At 41.0% G+C, this 21,731-nt stretch overlaps 1 protein-coding gene across 1 annotated transcript; it reads left to right on the forward strand.

Moving 5' to 3' along the window:
• The first annotated feature begins 466 nt into the window (after nt 1–466).
• LOC134875325 (oxysterol-binding protein-related protein 3-like) lies at nt 467–19,386 on the forward strand. Its single transcript, XM_063899852.1, has 22 exons — nt 467–609; nt 6,800–6,991; nt 7,705–7,821; nt 9,093–9,146; nt 9,224–9,337; nt 9,475–9,627; nt 9,714–9,804; nt 10,602–10,705; nt 11,276–11,365; nt 11,461–11,620; nt 11,768–11,892; nt 12,005–12,136; nt 12,444–12,537; nt 13,719–13,954; nt 14,693–14,830; nt 15,160–15,223; nt 16,026–16,104; nt 16,252–16,396; nt 16,900–17,044; nt 17,143–17,269; nt 18,193–18,315; nt 18,720–19,386. The coding sequence occupies exons 2-22, from the start codon at nt 6,929–6,931 to the stop codon at nt 18,814–18,816; spliced, it is 2,451 nt and encodes an 816-aa protein (XP_063755922.1). The 5' UTR covers nt 467–609; nt 6,800–6,928; the 3' UTR covers nt 18,817–19,386.
• Nucleotides 19,387–21,731: the final 2,345 nt, after the last annotated feature.

Genomic DNA, 21,731 nt, shown 5'->3' on the forward strand with positions numbered 1-21,731 from the left:
AAGAAGAAAGGCATCTTTAGCCATGTTTTGCTAACCTCTCCTACACATGTTCGGACTTTTCTTAAATTCATACTGAACTATGTATTAGTGTATAATGCTGTGGTCACAGATTAAGGGGGAAATGGGCCTCCTTAATCAAACAGCATGTTTTTTTCGACTTCAAGGCAGAAGGAAACGTTAAGCAAGCTTGTAATTGATGCACATATGATTAAAACCAGCCGTCTATGAATGGGGGTAACACACATAAAACACAGATGAATTAGTACACTGATTAACTCGTATGTTATCATGAATCCACTTCAACAGCTGGAGTTTACCTGCCACATCATTGTTTGACAAACTTTCACCTTGTATTTTCCTGTCTTTGACATTTCTGCATACGTCACTCTATGGTACGTTCAAAAAGGTGTCCGCCCAACCTTTTGTCCCGCCCCGGGTGCCTGTCGTCGATTGTGATTGGGTCAGAGGAACGTCAGCCATTCCTGCCCACAGAGCAGACCCCTCCTCCTCCACATAGCTCCGGCATTGTAACGAGGATCAGTAGCCCAAAGCCAGGTACCGTATGTCTCTACTATCAGGATAGGATGCTGTAGCTTTCGCCACAGAACCGTAAGTATATGCTTTTAATAATGCTCATAACTCGTGTGGAATAATGTCTGTGTTACTTCCCTGAATGTATAGCTTCCGTTTGAAGTGAGCGGCAGAGTTGACTCCTGTCGTGGCTTTAGTTGTCAAATATCGCTCTCGATAGAATTATTAATGGTCTTCCTCGTGACATTTGGAGCTAAATTGGTGCGTAAAAGCGTCCGTGTGGGTCCGGTTTGATGCGGCGTTTGGGTTTCATTGAGGCTATGTGTGAGCCCATGGGTTCACGACCACATGGGATATATAGTACATTTTGTCTGCGCTGACAACTTTGAATTGCTGTGTTGGCTGTTGGCAACACGAACCGAGCAGCACGGGACACCTGTAGTTTCTCCCCGTGGAGTCTGTCCCCATTAATGACTTTTTAATTTAACCCGTGCTGACATCATCCCCAGCACAAGCAAACTATTGTTACTGCATGTATTAAGGTGGTAAATATTGACATTGTAGCCTATTAGAGCTGTTGTTTTGCTATGCTGGTAGGATTTGATTTGATATTCATTTACATGTTCATTCATTTACATTGTAGCAATGCTTAGTGTTTTTATACAGGAGAGTATGCTTTCACTATCCTGTGTTTGAACTTCATGTACAGTACAGAGTACAGTCTGTGTACCAGAAGGCCACACTCACTGTTAGAGCTGGAATGATTACTTGATTTTTCCATAAGTCGATTGACAAGAACTTAATGGGACACAATTCTTACAGTTAGTTAATAGTAATGTAACTTCTTAAGCAAATTATCCCAAACAATGGTTACAGTTTATCATGTGAATGGAGGCTAGTATGAGCATTCTACTTTAAAATAAATATAAGAGTAATAGGCTTTTGGTTAAATACAAAAACAGGATATTTGAAATGGTAATTTGCAACTGGCAATTCTTTTCTAAATGTTAAGTGATTGCCTGTTGTATCCCTCTCCAATAATGAATTAAATAATCATCATTAGCCAGTCAGGGGTTTCACTTTAGTCTTTTAAGTGATGCTTAAGGGCTTTGTTGTTGTCATACTGTTAATCAATACTTGGCCTTTACACCTCTTAATCCAAACAGGATCATTTTATGCATGAGTGGAGATGGCATCACTATGTGCCATTCATTGACTGTCACGCATTGCCAGCACAGTACCCAAGCTAGGGTTGAGAAAATCTGACGTGTTATGTTGACATCTAAACTGAGATGAGGCTGGTTTAAAGGTTTTTATAAATAAAGATATATATATGTGTAGACACATACTGATAGATGCTGTAGATTTCTACATTACAGACTCAAAGGAAGGAGAACAATAACAAATTGCTTCAAATATCATGTCTATACCTATCAAAAGCATTTTATGACTTACAGTTTTTTCTCTTATATAGCAGATAAAACAATATTGATTAATCAAAAAGTCTGGAAAAATAACATGATCATTGATTCTGCTACTTTTCACTGTTTCATACCATATTACACTGAATAATAATAATTGTGTTTTTGTGGAAAAATTAAATATTGAGTATGTCAGAGAGGGCTTTGGGAATGTCTGATATGTCAGACACTTTAAAGAATAAGTGAGCCTTAACCAATTTATCCAGCACATACATTCCGTATTTTGTTTTTTAAATGAAGATGCACTCAAATTTCAGCCCTAGGAAGAGTAGAAGTAGTAAAAGGCTGCATTGCAAACCCCACACACATGGGTTCACACCCTTGTGTTGGATCTGCCCTGACAGTGAGACTCCCGTGTGTCTTTAGGGGGTGCTGTTCCAGGCTTTCCCCTCTGAACTTGGTGATCTCAAGCCAAAAGGATTGCAACACATGAATCAATGAAGTCTTTCAGTCAGCTGATTGCAGTCGAGCCCACAATCTTTATTCCTGCTGCAACATTTCTGGGCGTAAACATCCAGCATGGCTGTCGTGACTCACTGAGTTATCTCTATGTCACTCTCTCCTTTACACAACACCCACTTAAAATCTGGTTAATACACATCCTTTCTGACTAATACACCAAGTGGCCACTCTGAGAATAGCCCGCCTGTGATCTCTTACGGTTTTATAAGGTTATAGGATGCTGTGTCCTACTTCCAGCTGACACTCATGTGAAATCATCTTTCTGCTGGTAATGGCTCAGGTTCTATAAATAGCCCCATGTTTTATGCCCTCAGATTTTCCCGAAAGAACAAACAAACTGAATATATTCTTGCATTTGCCTTGTGTTTTTTAGTATCCATAGCAACCTGTGATTGAGCAGTAACACAAAGTGTCCCTTGTCTCAGCAGGAAATAGACAAAGAGACGTCTTTTGGGATGCAGCTTTTCAAAAATGCATCGGTCAAGAATCTCTGGGCATGCTGGCTCTGAAGCTTGTTCTCTTTCTGTCTCTCTTTGAGTGCACATGAGAATATCTAGCAGCTGATTGGCATATTGAGGCTGATTTGAACCTCTTTGATCACTCGCTGCCTCCCAAATGAGTTATTTTCTGCCTGAATAAAGAAAAACACCAGCATCATGTTACGTCAGATGAAAACATTCTGCTCAGGCATCATGTCACAGGTCAGATAAGCTGAGTGCTACCGCCGCCAACCAATGGGAAACCATATGCTGCACAACATCCGTTTCTTTAAATTTGGGGTGTATTAAGAAGTAGTCGGATAATATTGCCAGATGTGAGTCTATTTTAAGCCGGCTCTCAGTTTGATAATCAGCGGATCATGCACAGCTTTAACTCAGTAATTCTGTGAAGAAGCTTTACCGGAAGACGCTTTATTGGAGGTAAGGGCACATATGGTCCATCTGTGAGGACCTTTTTGCCGCCCTTAATGGAGAGGATATACATTACTGTCAGGTTAATGTCAGTCCTGCTGTTGCGAGAATTTGAAAGGGGCAAAAGCAGATGGATTGGCTGCTAGGTCAATGTCTGTGTGTTTGTCATGCCAGGACTGGAAACTCCAGCCTGACGATTCCTCAGGCTTCTCTTGTCTTTAGATCCTGTCATGGGAACGGGGAACAACAGATGAAGCTGTATGAATGCCTCAGGGCCTTCTGTAAATACACATTATGTGTCGCCTGGAGCTATGATCCAGGCCTACCTAATGACTTGTTGCACATTGTCTGAGTTTATTCGAACAATGCCTTTTTAATAGCAGCATTCCTGAAATGCATGAACTCTTGTAAACAAAGTTTGGCATGTGAAAGCTTTGAGGAAGCAACGGTGGTTAGCAGTGTGGCCAGTTTGATGGTTGCCTGGAATCGGACAAGAAGAATAAAAAGTTCTGCTCAGTACGTCTGTGCTCACCCTATATGAGCTCTATTTTAGTCCTCTCTTTGGGGGTGAAGAGACCCCTTTTCTCATTGTGAGGTGATTATCTTCCGTACAGTATTTCATTTTTACTTTTTATTTATTTTGTATTTAACCTTCATTTAACCAGGATGGATCTCTTTTTCAACAGAGTCCTGGCCCAATATATAGGTAACAGCACAGTTAAACATTTAAATTGTCCATTCTGTTCTGACTTATTCCATTTTATTTGTAAATACTTGTCTTATTCCTTCAATTGACTTAAACAATATTTACTATTGCACTTTTTTAGGTCTTTTAATTGTATGTTAAGTCATATTTTGAATTGTTGGAGGAGCCTAAGACTCATATATTCATTGCTAAAACTAGCTTCTGTGCATATGAATCCTTAAATGTAGGTTTTATTTTTCTTCAGTGCAGTGAAAACTAATATATAGTCAAGATGACGAAACAGAAGAGCTTTTCCAAGATAGACTACTTTGCCCAGGTTTGTTGTTGGACCAAAAAGTACAAAATGTGACCTTATGCTGTCCCACTGTTGTCAATTGGCTCATCACTTCCTTCCTCCTATCAGCTGATTCCATGAATGCTGATGTGTTAAAAATAGAAAGAAACACAACAAGTATCACCTTTCTTAAACCTTTTATCCCCGTATTGGACCTTGTGACTCCGTGGCAGTGGCTTGAGAATGACCCCTTTTCATCTTAACAGATCATTTACAAGGTGTTGTGCTATTAATGATTTACTCCCTTTACGTAAGACTGAAGGCAAGCACTTCTAGTCTTACAAAGCAGGTGGCTCGGCGGTGTACAATGCTACAGTAATCACTCACTGGAGGTAAGTAGGGCACTCGGTTGGATGTTCAGGGACTGACATGGCCCCGCTTCACTCCCAGGTTTTACAGTTCATCTGCAGCAGATACACTAATACACAGCTTTCATGGAAGCTATTAAGCTCGTGAAGTCAGGAAGTGTCGAGAGGTAGTGACACTTCAAATCTAAATCTGTGCACAGATGCAGTAGCAAATTTGAGGTTTTTGCTCAAAGGGAAGTGTTTTTCTGCTAACTTTGCTGCTGAGTTTTGTGAAAGGGAAAAGGAATAGAAGGCAGCGTGTTATGTAAAGGTACTTATGTAGTTGTATTCCTCAAATGCATTCTGGAAATGTACCATCCAGGCCCTGAGCTCCTACCCCACATCCCCATACATAATGTTCTATTTACATGCATTCTGTTGTTGAAAGCCTAGAAAGATTGTGCAAATTCTTCAACTTGATTTTACATCATGCTTCAGAGGCAGCTGGAGACGCCAGACATGTCACAGCCTGAAAAGTGTGAACCCAACAAGTTGACTTGCTAATCCGAGCTCTCCAAGTTTATCATTTCAAGCCTTCTCAAAATATGTTGTCTGTACTTTTAGTCTGTGCTCCGGAGCTGTGAAGAAAGTGGGCCGCCCATGTGTTTCAGGCTGCTTTTAGCCCAGTGTTGACCGTAGCTAGCTGTGTGTTATGGTGTGTCGGGGGTATCGCGGCACGGAGCACATTCTTTCCTGTGGATGACTCACGTCCTGGGCATGGTACTGACTGTAAGCGGGGCCTTGGGGAACTACTGAACACACACAAACACACACACACACGACCAGACCGTTTGCAGAGGATGTACCATGCTGCACACTGAAAATCCAAGAGTTTTGCATACATATCAAACTGGCATTTCCACTCGATGTTAATCCAACAGACCGTGACATGCCCTGTTCACATGTTGATAAACACGCCTGAGGTTAGGTTTTGACAGTATACTCATAAAAAGGGAGTGACGATAAACCACACTCAGAGGTGTAATGCACACACCCAGGTTGGGGCATGTCATTTGTGGTGAGGAGAGGAATGAATGTTACTCTAGAGTGAGAAGACAGCGTTCCCTGCTTAACCCATGCAACCATTGCACAGCGCATACTATCTGTTATATGTAGAATGCAACACTTTTTATATGAGTAAAACAAAAACAAATTGGGAATGTGTTTTCATTGCATTTAGCATAAAGATAAATCAGAGACCATCCGTGACCTCACAAAGCCTTGTAGCAAAGCTTCAAACCCAACATTTGATCAACACACATGAAAGAAACATTCAAATTCACAATCAAATCTAAAATGCTGATACAGAAGGCGTAGATCAGGGAAGAGGAGCAGATCTGAACATCTGAAACTCGCCAGTGGTGAAGCTTGCACGGATCCAGCTCCTGATTTAGCAGTATGCAGATGGTGTGGGCTGTACATTTGTGTTAGAGATAGGCTTTGTGTTTATTTAGTAGTTTTGTCTGGCACTTGGAAACAAGTAGCCCTTCTGGAGTTCTAACTGTATGTATTTGTGCACATTCTGATTTCTGCCTGATACCGATTATTCATTTAATGCTGGTATTGAGGCTGAAAAACTCTCATTGGTGCATCCCCTACTCCAGGGGGAATTTATGGTTATTTCCTGATTGTCACGTGCTTTATTACAAGCCAGGCCTTCGATCATAGCACTTGTATGGTACTGCCACGGTGATGAATGCTGACTTTTAACATATCTGTGAATTATGCGTGTGCTCAAAAGTATCAGAGTCCACTCAAAAGCAGACCTCACTGAGAACATATGGTGAACCCTGATCTGTGAGTGCGTCACGGCGCATGATAAGGAATTATGAGCCTCTCGTGTGTTTTCTATTTTGGGTATTTGTGGCTTGCTTCCTTAAAAGTAAGTTACTTTGGACTTAGGGGATTTGATTATCCTCAGTTCACAGTTAGTCAGAGCCTTATTGAGTAAGTGATTCCTCTCTGCCTCGTCCTGCACGCTGCTACCTTTGCTCTGACATCGCTTTGTTTTCAACCTCTCTCCGCAGTGCTGACTGTTGTGGCGTGGCCTTCAAAGGTCAGAGTGATGCTCCTAGCGGCTCTGCTGTGATCTCTGCTGCTACGGTCGCCACAGAAACGAAACAACGGTGGGCAGAAAGTGCTTCAGTCACAGAAAGATGACGTCGTCGTCGCCCACTCACAGTGACAGCAGCGGCTCCTCTAAGCACGACAGTAACCAGGTATGCGTGTGTTCCTCTACTGTAGACAATGTGAGTGTTTACTAAAATTCGCTTCAGCATTTGTTTCCTATTCTCAGCTGATATCGAGGCAGGTCAAATATTAATACTGCTTATGCATGTTTGACTGTGTCTGTGTTTGATCTCTACAGGTCTGCATCTGACGATTTATTTTATTAATGATGAATCAAACTATTTCTAACCTTACTTACAGTTTTGTGTGTTAAATGTCAGAAAATGAAAAACGAATCGTAGTGGTCACAGGGGATGTCTTATTTTGTCAGTCAAGAACCCAAAAATATTCACTTTAAGATAAGATAACAGGTACTTTATTGATCCCAAGTTGGCAAATGTTTTCTTATTATGATATAACGCAGAACATCTCCATATTAAAGAGGCTAAAAACCACATTTTCTGCCATTTTCAGAATGAAAAATGACTTAAACAGTAAATCAGTTGTCAGAGAGGAAGTGATTACTTTTGAGTAATTCTTGCAGCTCTAGTTGTCTGTATCAAGCAGTTGAAATCTAGCCAATAATATGTGTTGTTCTGAGTAGAAAAACATTAAAATAATCCTATGAATGCTTATAAAACATGCTTTAAGCAATAGCACTCTATTTACAGTAACTATTAATGCAGTCTGAACAATATAACACTTAAGTGGCTAATGTGGTGATGGTCTGAGTATACGGTATTGCTCCTGTGTCTCCCTCCAGGACAGCTGGGAGATTGTGGAGGGGCTCCGGGGGGTTCCTGCCAGCATGCAGGAGCCAGACAGACAGGAGGGCTTCCTGCTCAAGAGGAGGAAGTGGCCCATGAAGGGGTGGCATAAGGTGAGCACCTCTGCAGCACTGTGAAAGCCCAAGTTGGTAATGACATTGTAACACGTCCTATTATAGAACACCGACGCTGCCTTCTGAGTGAGCCACAGCTTGTAGAGTGTATTCATTGTTTGTATCTGTGTTTTTTTAAATAAGGTAATCCAGCAATTATGCTTTTCAAGAGCTCTACAGGACATTTCACAGATGATTCCTATGATTGAACCACACATTTAGTCAGTCCTCCCTAAATGTCTAAGTCCTGACCTGCTTTCTTGAAATACCTCCAGCTATTTCCACAGTTCCTCCTCTTCACCATTATTATGTGTTCTTCCTTCTTTCCATTCTTTTTATTCCCCGCCGTTTATACTGTAACCCTGACTCATCTTCCTCCCCCTCTCCTGTGTGCTCGTGCGTACCTGGGAAGTTCTGCCTCGCAACGTGATTGAAAAGCCACTTAAATAGAGAATATGTTCAAGTACTCTCAAAGGCAAGGCAAGGAAAGGCAAGGCAAGGCAAGGCAAGGCAAGGCAAGGCAAGGCAAGGCTATTTATACCTTTCAACACAAGGCAGTTCAAAGTGCTTTACAAAATTAAGAACATTAAGAAATAGTGCATAAAAGTGTATAAAATGGCATTTAAAAACATTCATTAAAAAGCAAAGATAATAAAATAAATGTAACGGGTATTAAATACATGCATACAAGTTACAGTACAATGTTTGATAAGAATAGTTCAATTAAAAGCGGCGGCAAAAAAAAGAAGCCTGGATTTAAAAGTAGTAAGAGTTGCAGCGGACCTGCAGGGTTCTTGGAGTTTGTTCCAGATATTTGGAGCATAATAACTGAACGCTGCTTCTCCTTGTTTAGTTCTGACTCTGGCTGACCCGTCCCAGAAGACCTGAGAGTTGTGGATGGTTCATAATGTAGCAGGAGATCTGAAATGTATTTTGGGTCTAAACCATTCAATGCTTTATAAACCAGCAGCAGAACTTTGAAATCAATTCAACGTGCTTTATCACGTATGCACGTTTTTACTGTAAAAACTCAAGAGAACAAGGTGTGCTTGTTAGCTGGTTTATGTGGTCATTGTCCAAACTGCTGATCACTTCTTTAACTGCTGCTGTTGTGACGTTTAAAAGGCAGAGTCAAGGTTATAGGTGCATAACAGTACAATGTCTACATACCATTTTTTATTAGTGTTTTTAACCATTGTGTAACCAAAGGGTTCAATAAACCTATAATTAAAGGTCAGGAACTGAAAACTGATTTTTTTCCCCCCACTTAGAGATACTTTGTGTTGGAGAAAGGCATCTTGAAGTATGCAAAGCGCGGACCTGATGTAAGTATTATCTTATATTCTTGCATTTCCACAAAAGACCCTAAAGACACAAGCTAAAGAAATGGTCATGTTTGCAGATGAAGAAGGGAAAGCTTCACGGCTGCATTGACGTTGGCCTCTCGGTCATGTCGATCAAGAAGAAAGCCATGTGCATCGACCTGGACACGGAGAATAACATCTATCACTTGAAGGTAAATCCACAACAGTCAGAGTTATGTTGAGTTCTTTATGAGTCAGAGATGTACTCAAATGTGTCAGCGCCTTCGTGCTGCCTCTCTTTTCAAAGACACTCAAGATATTGCCCCTAATTTGACTTTGTGGCACCAAGGTGAAGTCTCCGGAGCTTTTTGAGGAGTGGGTGTCAAAGATGCGTCATCACCGCGTATTTCGGCAGAACGAGATTGCCACGTATCCCCATGAGAAGCACCTCTTCAACCCCCACACCTCCTCCTCCCCCTCTCTCAGTGATTCCCTCAGAAAAGTAAGTGCAATTGTTTCCGACAGTAGGGATGTCGTTATGTGATGCTGGCAATGCCTCACGCTCTCTCGTCTGTCTCTTTGAAACAGAGGGCTACTCTGACTAAGCAGGCGTCGGTCCACCAGGCTAAGGTCAGTTCGTGGCTCCACTCCTCAGAAGACATGAACAAATGTTGCAAAGGTTGGTTTATGTTTTGCTTTCTCTCTGTTCACTTGCTTCACAAATTCACGGGTGGCTGGCTTGTGACCCTGCCTTGTAAACAGGTTTCTTTAAAAGGTGAACTTCGGTATTGGTACTGGACCGTATTTTCCCAAGCCGCTAAACGGGATACATTATAATGGCTCTGTGAACTTCTGCACAATGAATGTATCCACAATAGCTGCTTGTTTTTCTACTGATGGGTGTCTGACAACATTGTGGAACTAAGCTTACATAGAAATACATTTTTTAAACCTGGTGCTTGATCCGTTCCTTTTTAATTGTGTCTTAAAAAATATCCCTCAAGTATGTCTCTTTATGAATCCACATAGTCAAAATCACCTCAATATCGAGCCATGACACTGAAATTCTTTTAGAAAACACTAGGCTGCGCTTTGTATACTCCATCACTACAAACTCTGACAACACCGGCACTCCTCTCTCCAACCCCCATTCATATCCCCACCATTGTCTTCGGGCAAAAGGGCACACATAACAAACAGACTGGATCACGCAAACACCTGTCAGCCTGTCGGTGGCAAAAACAAGCACTTTTAAGAGACGTTATAGGATGTTAATGTTCGGGGGAGCGCCACAAGGCAGCCTGTTTAGCCCCCGCTTAATATTGAACCAATTTCAAGAATAATTGTTACTTAAAACCTGTGTTAAAAAATACAGAAAGGACCCTTTACAACAAGTCTCAGTTGAATAAATAATGTTTTATTTTTATCTCTGCTTGAACCCAATCTTCCTCTAATAATAATCTCTCCTTCCCTCAGACTTGGAGGAATGTGAATCATACCTGCTCGAGCTCAACCTGCTGCTGAAGAGCATGGAGGTCCTCCACCGCACATACTCCGCCCCGGCCATTAGTGCACTACAAGTAAGCCCAAGCACACAGATTCAGTTAGTCATCATAGCATGTTGAGGTGTTCTTTGTTTTAAAGGTGGAGTTCTGGAGACAGATTGATATTTGAACTCAACAACCAAAACAAATACACCCCTCCCATCAGCACGTTAGCACAGATCAACTGTCCTTCTCCACTGCCTTTCTCTTGAAACATCAATTTTCTTTCCACTATCCTAACTGGAATAGCGTTTTGCAGCTCGGTTTGAGACACTTTGTTTGTATACTATTTACCGAGCCATGGCTGTGCTTGTACAACGTTTTTGATCAGAAATAAAACTATTGATGGGTTAAACGCTGACTGTATTTGATTAAAAACACAGACTCTACTTTTAATCTAATCCTTTTGTAATAATACTTCGTGAAAATACATAAGCCAACTTTGTGGGTGTAACAGACAAATGGCTTGAGTTCTCAGTGAGTACGAAGTAAAATAAGGATCTTACTCATCGATTCATGTATCCTAAAAGACAAAACATTTTTGTGTGATTAGGTCAAAACAGAAAGAAATTGGGTCCCTAATGTCTGTGTCTTTTGATACCACAGGCGTGTAATTATGACATGCCCAAAAAAGAGAAGAGGCCAAGGAGATGGCGGTCCAAAAACAATGGCAAAGAAACCAAAGCCACACTACAGGTACATGTCCAGGTTTTAAGGAACTTATTTTAAAATGATTCAACAGTTTGGATAAATTACAGCGATTCACTTTTTCTCTGATTTTTGTCCGCCAGGTCCCAAGCTGCATCTCCTCCCAATCCCCTCGTCTCCACGCCTCTAATCCCAATCTTTCCACCACTGAGGCAAACACACAGGAGATCTGTCCCGAATCCCCAGACTCGCCCACAGACGCGTCCCGTCTTCAGGAGGACTTCTGCATTCTGGCCAACAACAGTGAGTGCCTGCTGTGACGTCTGCTAGTCTGCTCAGAAGAGGCATTTACATTAGTTAGAAAAACATGCTTTTTTTGGTCTATATGGTAGGATAGTTTCCATGACAACTGTCCAACAGTTTCTCTGTCTGGCTCTATCTTCCCCGCAGTCCACACCACACTGAAATCAGCGTTTGGTTCCCTGGTAGCGGAGAGAGACAGACTGAGGCACACCATTGACATGCAGGCCCCGCAGCCAGCACAGGTCATCGGCCTGAAGACCAGCTATGCCTCAGTGAGTGTCTCTGAGACTTAAAACATCATGGTTTTGCGTGATTACACCCCATATGTCCACCACCTATCAATACGGATTCAGTTTCAATCAACATACTTCTGTTTTTCACCAGGATTGTCCAGGTGTCTCGCACTCCTTAGTCCACCAGGCGTCCAATGAGAGCAAAGGATCTATCCCAGAGTCCATATCGGAGTTCTTCGATGCTCAGGAGTACCTCCTCTCCTCTTCCTCCTCTGAGAATGAGGTTTGACACCAATACTACCTTATCCTTTATGCTTCAAGTAAATCAATAAAATCAAGTTTAAGCTAATAAAAGGTTAGTTTGCAGGAAAAGTCATGTGTAATCTTGTTGTATTACCCTCAGACCTGCCCAAGTTTGCTGGTTTCAACAAAACTTATTTGTGTTTGAACAAGTAATACCTGTTGGTCACAATGAACACAGTTTACACTGGGTGCATTTTATTTATTTTACTATTCAAATCATCTGTGTGTCCCTTTGATTCTGCGTTCTGGTTGCTCCCTGACCTTCTGTATTGATTTTCTACCTCCAGGTGTCCGATGATGACTCGTACATCAGTGATATCAGTGACAGCGTCTCCATGGATACATACAGCAACGAGGGAGGCAGTGAGAGACACAACTCTGGTACATTATACAGTTGTGTGTGTGTGTGTGAGAGGAAAAGGCAACTCCCTTAACAGGTAGAGACAGTGCTAGTAGACTATGTGTTCTGTCTAAAAGGGGCAGGTTTTATGTGCCTCTGTGTGCTTCTGTTTATTCCTCGAAGAGTGTTAGCATCAAATAAATAATGAATGTCTTGAATCAGAGAAATTGCTCACTTGCTCGGGGAATGTGTTGAACATGACCACTACCATTCTCCAGACGTGTTAACAAACTAAGCTGTACGATGCTTCCTTATGCTCTGTGACAAAGCATCTGTGTACAGGCATCATTAATTCAGTGCTGCAGATGGTGCTGGTTTTTGTATTTTCACTGCTGAAACATTTGCCTTCAGGTAATCAAACGGAAAAACTGGGATTGAATCGCAGTGTTCAGTTGCAAATACAAATGTCAGTTTTAATCGGGTATATAATCAGAGAATGGGGTAAATGGAAATGAAATCACTGGTTGTTTTATCTCTACAGTAATCGTCTTTTATCAAGATACGTGAGACTTTTTTTAAAGTTGGTTTGTGAAGTGATATGCCAGTGTTATGAGTCATGTTTTATAGGGACTGATGAAACATTGAAATATGTTTTGAATAGTGTTTTTTTCTAAAATTCATCAGCCATTTTCTTTCTCATAAATAACCAAAGATCACCCATTCAGGCTAACAGTTTTTGATTACCTCCTAGAACACCCACATTTCACCCGTGGGCCTCAGAGCGGCATCTAGTGGGCTGCTTAGGTACTAAAACAAAATAGGTTAAATTTAACTTTAACAACTTTATTTGGTTATTTACAAATGTATTGTTTTCTTTTTTGTCCAAATGAAGTCACAGAAATAAAAGAATTGAAATCTAAATGTTTAATTTCATAACTTAAGTTTTGAATATCATCGCACCGGTCATACATCATCATAGGAAAACATGTTTTGCCTCTTTTAGCTCGCTTAAATTCCTTCAAATACAGCGTCAGATGCAAATTGATCTGTTTTTGAAGTGAAAAAGTGAAGCTTAAATAAATCATCATCATCAAATGTGTTTTGAACATCAAAGATTTCACAGCACCGACGTCAATCCCATTTCACTCTCACACAAACTCCCTCTCACTGGTTTTGATTAACTATCTCTAACCAGTATTATCTCCCTTTTTCTCCCCTGTAGTTAGCAGCGTTGTGACCCTGGCTCGCCGTCGCTCCGCGCTGCCCTCTACCAGCCCCACCAGCACCGTGAGCCTGTGGAACATCCTGAGGAACAACATCGGGAAGGACCTGTCCAAGGTGGCCATGCCGGTGCAGCTCAATGAGCCGCTCAACACCCTGCAGAGGCTGTGTGAGGAGCTGGAGTACAGCGAGCTGCTGGACACCGCCAACCAGACCCAAGACCCCTTCCAGCGCATGGTGAGAAAACAAAACCAGAAGAGCTACATAGAGCCATTTAAGCAGTTACAAATCCCTACATTAAAGGGTCTAATACATATTACATAACGCATGCAAAAGTAGGTTCACAAAAAGATTAGCGCTTGAACTCACTGTATTTAATTGCAAATTATCAGTTTTGTCACTTAAGACATTCCTCCTGCCACATAAACACAAATGTATTTAAAGGAAGGAATAGTTTAAATGAAGTGGAACAAATATCATCATCATAGCAAAATATAGATCTAGAAATATTTTTCAAAGCTCTGGGGCTTTTTAAAAACTACTCTGATGTCCCACTTCCTTCTTTGTGTGCGCTTCTTTTTGAGGCTTTAATAAATATTTAATTAGAAGCAAGAAGCTTTTAATCATCGTTGTCTTCCTGTGTCTGTTTAGAATTATTTATAGTGTTTGACTCTCATTTATAGTCAAATTTATATTAAGTTGTTATAAAGTCACACAAGTTCACACATACGAATAATACATCAAATAATTATTAATATAGACACACAAATACCTCTAACTAAAATCACTTATTAACACACTCTCTAACACAGTGTTTGATGTCTATACAATAGTCCCATGTAAAGAGAGTTGGTGGTGTCACAGTCATACATGTACACACAGTCATGTTCACAACCCTACTGTATGTAGCAAATACGCTAAGAATTTGATTATACAGGTAACAACTTACTTCATCCCCTCTGATTTTCTGTGCAGGTGTATGTCGCAACGTTTGCAATATCTGCATATGCATCCACCTACCATCGAGCAGGAAGTAAACCCTTCAACCCCGTCCTGGGAGAGACATACGAGTGTGACAGACCTGATAAAAACTTCAGGTTTATAGCTGAGCAGGTAAGAGATCACGTGGACTAAATCACAGACATTACTCACTGTTTATTTCTCATACAGTATTAATTATCCAAATTAAATGGAGGAATTATCCAAATTAAATGGAGGCCTGCACTGATTTGCCATTCTTTGGCGTTCTTGTTTGCTTACAGTAATTACAATAATCTCTTTTAATAAACCTAGCTTTGGTTTTTCTTTGGTGGAAAAAAACATCATAGCATCAGTTCTTCTCACACTATTTGTTTTTGAATGATTCATGTAACAACTTCTGTGGTAAAGCGTTTGATAAAATGCTGTTATCTCACCTTGTATGTCCTCTCTCTGTTTCCCAGGTTAGTCATCACCCTCCTGTGTCAGCATGTCACTCGGATTCAAGGAACTTCACCTTTTGGCAAGGTGAGCTGGAAAAAGCCTGCATGGAACTAACATCTCATTCCTGTCAGGGCTTATATGTAGATTGCGTCACTGCCACCACACCTTCTTGTTTTTCAGCGACACCTACTGTTGGTTATATTGAAGTTTGACCAACTAGGGACATGTTTGGGTATACATTTCTACCTAGTTTGCTCTGTAATGCATACGGCATAGATTTTTCCATTTCCATGTGTTGTTTTTTCACTTTTGCATTAGATTTGTTTTATGGTTTGCTGCACATAAAAATGTATCAAATCAATATTGTTGCTAATCATTGACATTTCCGAGACTGAAAAAAGATCCCCTTAGCATTTAGTAAACGTTTTTTTTTAAATGATGCAATGGCTTTCAAAAGGTTGAAGTGCTGAAACCGGTAGTGATGATCAGGACTGAAGTTTTTTAAAAGACCTACTAATCAAAGGGTTAAATAATTAAAAGACAGTGTTTGTTTTATGGCAGTTTTTGAAGCAGACAGCTATCTTTCCTCACATTGCCTTGGTGATCACTGTTACTTTCCACGCTGATGTGCTTGATATCCATAAAGTATAATATATGACCGTGCACATTACAATAACGTGTCCTTATCTTTAAACTCTAAAACAACTTTTGGAGTTTACTTTGACTTTTGCATTGTTTGATTTTCCCCTGTGAATAAAAAGCTGATTCATTCATTCTAAAATAACAATTGCTAAAAACATCTGATAAAGCATTTCAATTATGACAATATGGCAATGTTCATGTCACTAGCACTTACCTTGCAATTCTTACAATCTGTTTCTTTTAGATGTTCGATGGAAAAATAAATTCTGGGGCAAATCCATGGAAATTGTTCCCATGGGGACCACACATGTCACACTACCTGCGTAAGTCCTTGAACCTTTAACTGATTGTGTGTTGGAGAGGTGTCCCAATGAATGTCTATGTCATTGTGTGCAGTGTAGGCTGTAATTGTAAGTACAGCATACGAGACGACGTGTGTTAAGGTCAGTATGTGTGTGTGATTTCTCCAGGTTTGGGGACCACTACGAATGGAACAAAGTGACGTCCTGCATCCATAACATCCTGAGCGGCCAGCGCTGGATCGAACATTACGGAGAGATGTCCATCAAAAATATCAACAGTGACGCATGCCAGTGTAAAGTCACATTCGTCAAGGTAAGGACACAGATGTTTGAATCTCTTTAGATGTGCAGGTCTGGGCTTTTATTTGTATTTTTTATGGCTTTACAGTGCATAAATAATTGTTGTTCCTGCAGCAAATGTTCAGTGTAGTTCCATTGTAGGGACATTACTGTTATTACTGTTGGTTCTCCTCTCTTAGTAAGAATTGGTGTGTCACATACACATGACCCAATGTCAGTAATCATCTCAGTTGCATGGCTGTAAGCTCCTTAAATCCTCCTTATAATAATGAATAAACACATATATCTGCTCCTCTAAAAGATGGCTGCAGTTTTCTTTAAAGCACTGCTGCCTCCTCCACCATTAGCTTTATCAAAGCAAACAAATGGCGCCCTCTGCTGTGTAGGAATCCAAATTTAAGTATGGTAAATTAGGAAGAATGGATCCAATCCTCTTTAACCTGATATCAATCATACGGTATTAATCTCTCGCTCTCACTTGGTGTAATATATTTTTTCTATTTTTTTTTTGTTAAGGCAAGATCATGGAGCTCCACAGTTAACGAGATAGAAGGCGTGATTACGGATTCAAACGGAAAAGTTGTTCACTCCATCTTTGGAAAATGGCACGAGTCAGTTTTTCAAGGCGACCCGCCTTCTGCCACGTGTATCTGGAGATCAAGTGAGTGATGGGTCCATGAGGACATCGGATATAAAGCTTTTACATCAAGGTATTTAAGAAAATAGCTAAGTTTAACCGTGCATTTTTTTTGTGTGTAGACACCATGCCAGTGGACCAAGACCAGTACTACGGCTTCACCCAATTTGCAGTGGAGTTAAACGAGCTGGACTCCACCCTGAGACCTCTGCTGCCCACCACAGACACACGCTTCAGGCCGGACCAGAGGTTGGTACTCTTTATCCATCTGCAATGATTCATTGCTCTGTAAACATTGCTACTTACTAAAGAAATAAACAGTTTGATACAAAATATTTATTTATTTGGAGTCTGTGATCACAGTCTGTTATTCATAGCAACAATCCCCTGTCCGGAAAAGAACAATCAGTAGTATGGTGTAAACTTCTGAAGCAGTGGAGACGAAACAGAGACACTGGAGAGCAGGAACTTAATGGCAAAACACTGTTGGGTTTATTCAGAGTTACGGCCGGAGAATTTACAAGACATTTACTGTAGACACGAGTTGCCACAGCGGTTGCCAAACCAAGTAATGCTTTAATGGACCAGTCCAAATTGAGTATTCTACAAAGCTGTGAAGTTTGTATATGTTTGAATGAGAAGGTCGTATAAAAGGACAGTGCAGAATTCATAAGGCAAAACACAAGGTGTAAATAATAAAAGGCCGGCTCACTGTCACACTGTCATGGCGTACAGGGAAACTCGAGTAGAACAGCGCTATTCAGAATGTTTCCACTGCAGGGGAATTTCCCAGGATACAAAAACCCTTTTCAGGAAATAAAAAATATAGTATCTGTAGTATCAATGACATTACACATCCAAGTGTGACGGTAAACACAAACAACAACAGGGTGACTATATGTTGTTGTTTGTATAATTGGAAATATTTGAACAGCTAATTTGTGGGGATATCTCTGCAGCGCCTTAATACTTCATTAAACATGGTATTTTTAATTTAGCCTTTAACAAATATTGTGCTTCCTGCCAATGCGATTTTTAAAATCGTTTTTTGATCAATCTGTCGGCCCTACTGCACTTATTCTAAAAGGCTTTTAGATAAAAGCGTCAGATAGATGAAATATTTTGTGAAATGGTGTTCCACCTGAGTCACTGTCTCTTTGTCCCTGGTCCAGGCTGTTGGAGGAGGGGAACATAGAAGGAGCCGAGGAGCAGAAGCAAAGGATAGAGCAGCTCCAGAGAGAGAGGAAGAAAGTGCTGCAGGAAAACAACATGACCCACCAGCCGCGCTTTTTCAAGTATGTTGCTCATTCCTTATCTGCGTGCGTATGTGTCCTTGTGTGTTATCAGGGTTTCCATTTCTTTTCCAACGAAATTCATCTTTCAATCAATCGTACACTCACAGATCGTTTCCAGTTTGAGTTGTGCCAATGCTTATGAAGCTAAAACAATTTTTGCTCAGTTTTTGTGTTGCTACTACATTTTCAGAGTATTAAAGAGACACTGAAACCAATTTGACCTTTTCACAATACAAGACCTATATGTACACGGCGTCTCTGCCTGTTTCTGCTGCTTCAAGCTCTGTTGTTTCCTGCTTCAGGCATTAACATAAGCCAGGCTGCTAGCAATAAACTGTGTGCACAAGGAAATCAATCTACTTGTTCCTAAGAAAATCCTGAAGTCTTTTGGTTGTGTTTGGCAGGAAGTCTAACAATGACACGTGGGTGAGCAACAACTCGTACTGGGAGACGCGCAGAGACCCTGGCTTCAGTAAAATGGACTTCCCTGTGTTGTGGTGACCCAAGGAAGAGGGTGTGAAACTGAACTGAGACCAGACTGCAAGTGTCCTGACCTGGTTATGTAACCCAAACCTAATGGACTTTCTGTTTCCTCTTTCTGGACCGAGCAGATCTTCTGTGGGTGTTGTTTCTGTTGTTGAATATGTTTCTCCTCTCATTATCATAACTGTAATCTACACAGTGTCAGTGTAGACTAAATATTCATATCATGTTATTTTGCATCTCAGCATTTACCAAAGTGCCTTTTATTGCAGTGCCTCACTCATTGAACTGCTGTAGCAGTTATGCATAAACACTTTTATTCAGAAAAAAATATTTGGATGATGTCAGTATATGTGGACTTCACTGGAGGGGATCAGGGCTGGAGGTATCAGCATCAGGACCCGAGGGTTGTTTTATGACTAAAGCCAGAAGGTTTTAGTTGTAAAAGAAAGACTTTAGCCTTTTTTCAGTACGCTGCCTTGTTATAACGAGTCATGACTGTCATAGGACTGTGCATAATCATTGAGGACAATAAGCAATAATACTTCATGTTCAAAGCGCAAAATAAACTGTACAATGAATGGACAACGTATAGTGTTGTTTTTGTATGGGTAAGGGATAAGCCACAATTAAGTTTCCCTCACTGACTCACAACTTCCTCAGATCATTATAGGGGAAAATATGACTGTAAAATGAGTTTCATTAGGAATGTGGTTGAAGTAAAAGCAACAAAGAATAACTGACAGTCATTCAAATTAAATTAGTGATATGTTGAGCATCAATTCAGGCAATATCATTCACACAGAATAATAATACAAATCATTCATAAACAGAACATTTTAGGGGATTTATTTAAGTCTCCAATTAACCCAATCAGCATATCTTTGGGACTGTGGGAGGTAACCAGGTTACACCATTACATTATGTATGTGATGTGCTTTAAGATTGATCATACAAATGTAAAAATGGAGGCCACGTGAATCCTGGGATTAATAAGCATATTTCTCAAAATGCCGACAGTCTAATTTGTCTCGATCATCAAGATATCAAAATTGTGTCTACATCGATTAACACATTAACACAGAACCAATTTTTTTCTTTGATTCCCGTCTCCTCTGTTGTGCAAGATCTCCAGCCAAATCTTCTGCAAGGTCTTTCGCAAGGGGTCATTCACAGGCACGACAGTAAACTCCTTCAAGGGGACAAGTCTCTGAGGAAAACTAAAAGAAACAGAACAGATGAATTACACACAAATATAAAATGAAAAGACTCCAATGAACCAGCATATCTTTGGGACTGTGGGGGGAAACCAGACTGCGTGGAGTAAAACCCCGACGCATGGGGAGAACATGCAAACACAACACAGAAAGACCCACATGATGACCACGTTTTTTACCTAAAACCTACTTTCTGTGAGACAACAGAGCTAACCCCTGCACCACCATGCCAGTCTACTTTTTTTGTTGCCCCGATGTCCTCCTGTCCTCTGCCTCCTCCTCTTCTACTGCCTCCTCTTCTGCAGAATCTTCTGCAATGGATGCCTGTCCTTCAAAGGGATGATGTTCATAAACAGGACAGGGAACTCCTCCTGCTCGGCCAGTACCCTGAGCATGTTCTGTCCGTAGAACCTGTTCAGAAATACAATCCTCATTTAGCAATTTAGTGACAAAGCATAATGTTAGGAAATGTTATACATATATGACAAAGATTAAACAATGCAAGACTTGGTAACACACCTGACTTCTGGTGCAGCATCCACAGCTAGCTTGCTGACAGCAGTAAGGAGACGCTCGGAGAAGATCTTCCCTAATGCAAAGATCTCATCCTCTCCGATGATGTCTAACAGCTGTTCTAGGTGCAATGCTGCGCTCGCCTTGACTGCAGTACAACGTTGGCTGAGAAAGGACAGAAACGTGGGAACTATGCTTAATTTCATGTACTTTAAATGCTGCTACGCCTCTTTGTGAATTCTTCCTACTTCAATCCTGAGTTAAGTAGAACGTTCATAACGCGTCCAGGGCTGGATTCCTTCACCAGCACGTCCAGGGCGAAGTTAGCCTGCTGGTGGATGAAGGCGTTGGTCGTCTGTCCCAATTTCATCAGCAGGGCGCCTCCTGTCCGGTTGACCTCAGGGTCCATGATTTTCCCCAGGAAAGAGTGGAGATCTGCTAATGTGTCCATTGCAGCGCAGGCCACGACAGAGCGCAGGTTATTCACCTAGATGGTCAATAAGAACATAACAGTCAATACTTCTGCATACAGTAACATGCAACAATCAACAAAATTGAAAGAAGGAAATACATTACCTGTTCTGAAACGCCTAAGCACACTTCATGCAGTTTAATCTTAGTTAGTAATTCCTGGTGGTTTTGTGCAATAGCTCGAATTGTTTTTAATCCCAAAAGCTTTTTCCCCCTATGAGTTGACAAAAATAAAGGCGTTAGGACTGTTGTTTCCACTTGTTATAATCAATCTCAATACTTCTGCAGTGTTGATGTCTTACCAATCATCTGAGCCAATATTTTTGAAAAAGCTGGACAGGCCCTCCTCAGGGTGGGCCAAAGGCTCGAAATATTCTTGTGGGACGACCTTTTGGAGGCTGGGTTTTGTCCCATGGCTAGGCCCTTTTCTGTTGGGTGGGGCTGTTTTTTTTGGAGGTACAGGAACCTTGGGTGCCTCTGCCTTGATGTGGGAACGAGGTGCTTCTCTTGGCGGGCGAGGTTCTGCTCGAGGTTTCAAAGTAGGTTTCCAAGCTTTCCGTGCCACATACGAGGTCCTTCTGGGTGTTGCAGGGGGTTTTGATGCAGGACTGTAGTCAACCGTTAACTTTTGCATTTTTGCTGTAATTCTTACATAATTATCGTTAGCTGTTCTGAGCCTGCAACCGTCGACTACCTGCTTGCCTGTCCAGATTAAAAGCAAAATGGTAATGA

Source organism: Eleginops maclovinus, chromosome 13 (genome assembly GCF_036324505.1).
Source record: "Eleginops maclovinus isolate JMC-PN-2008 ecotype Puerto Natales chromosome 13, JC_Emac_rtc_rv5, whole genome shotgun sequence".
NCBI lineage: Eukaryota > Metazoa > Chordata > Actinopteri > Perciformes > Eleginopidae > Eleginops > Eleginops maclovinus.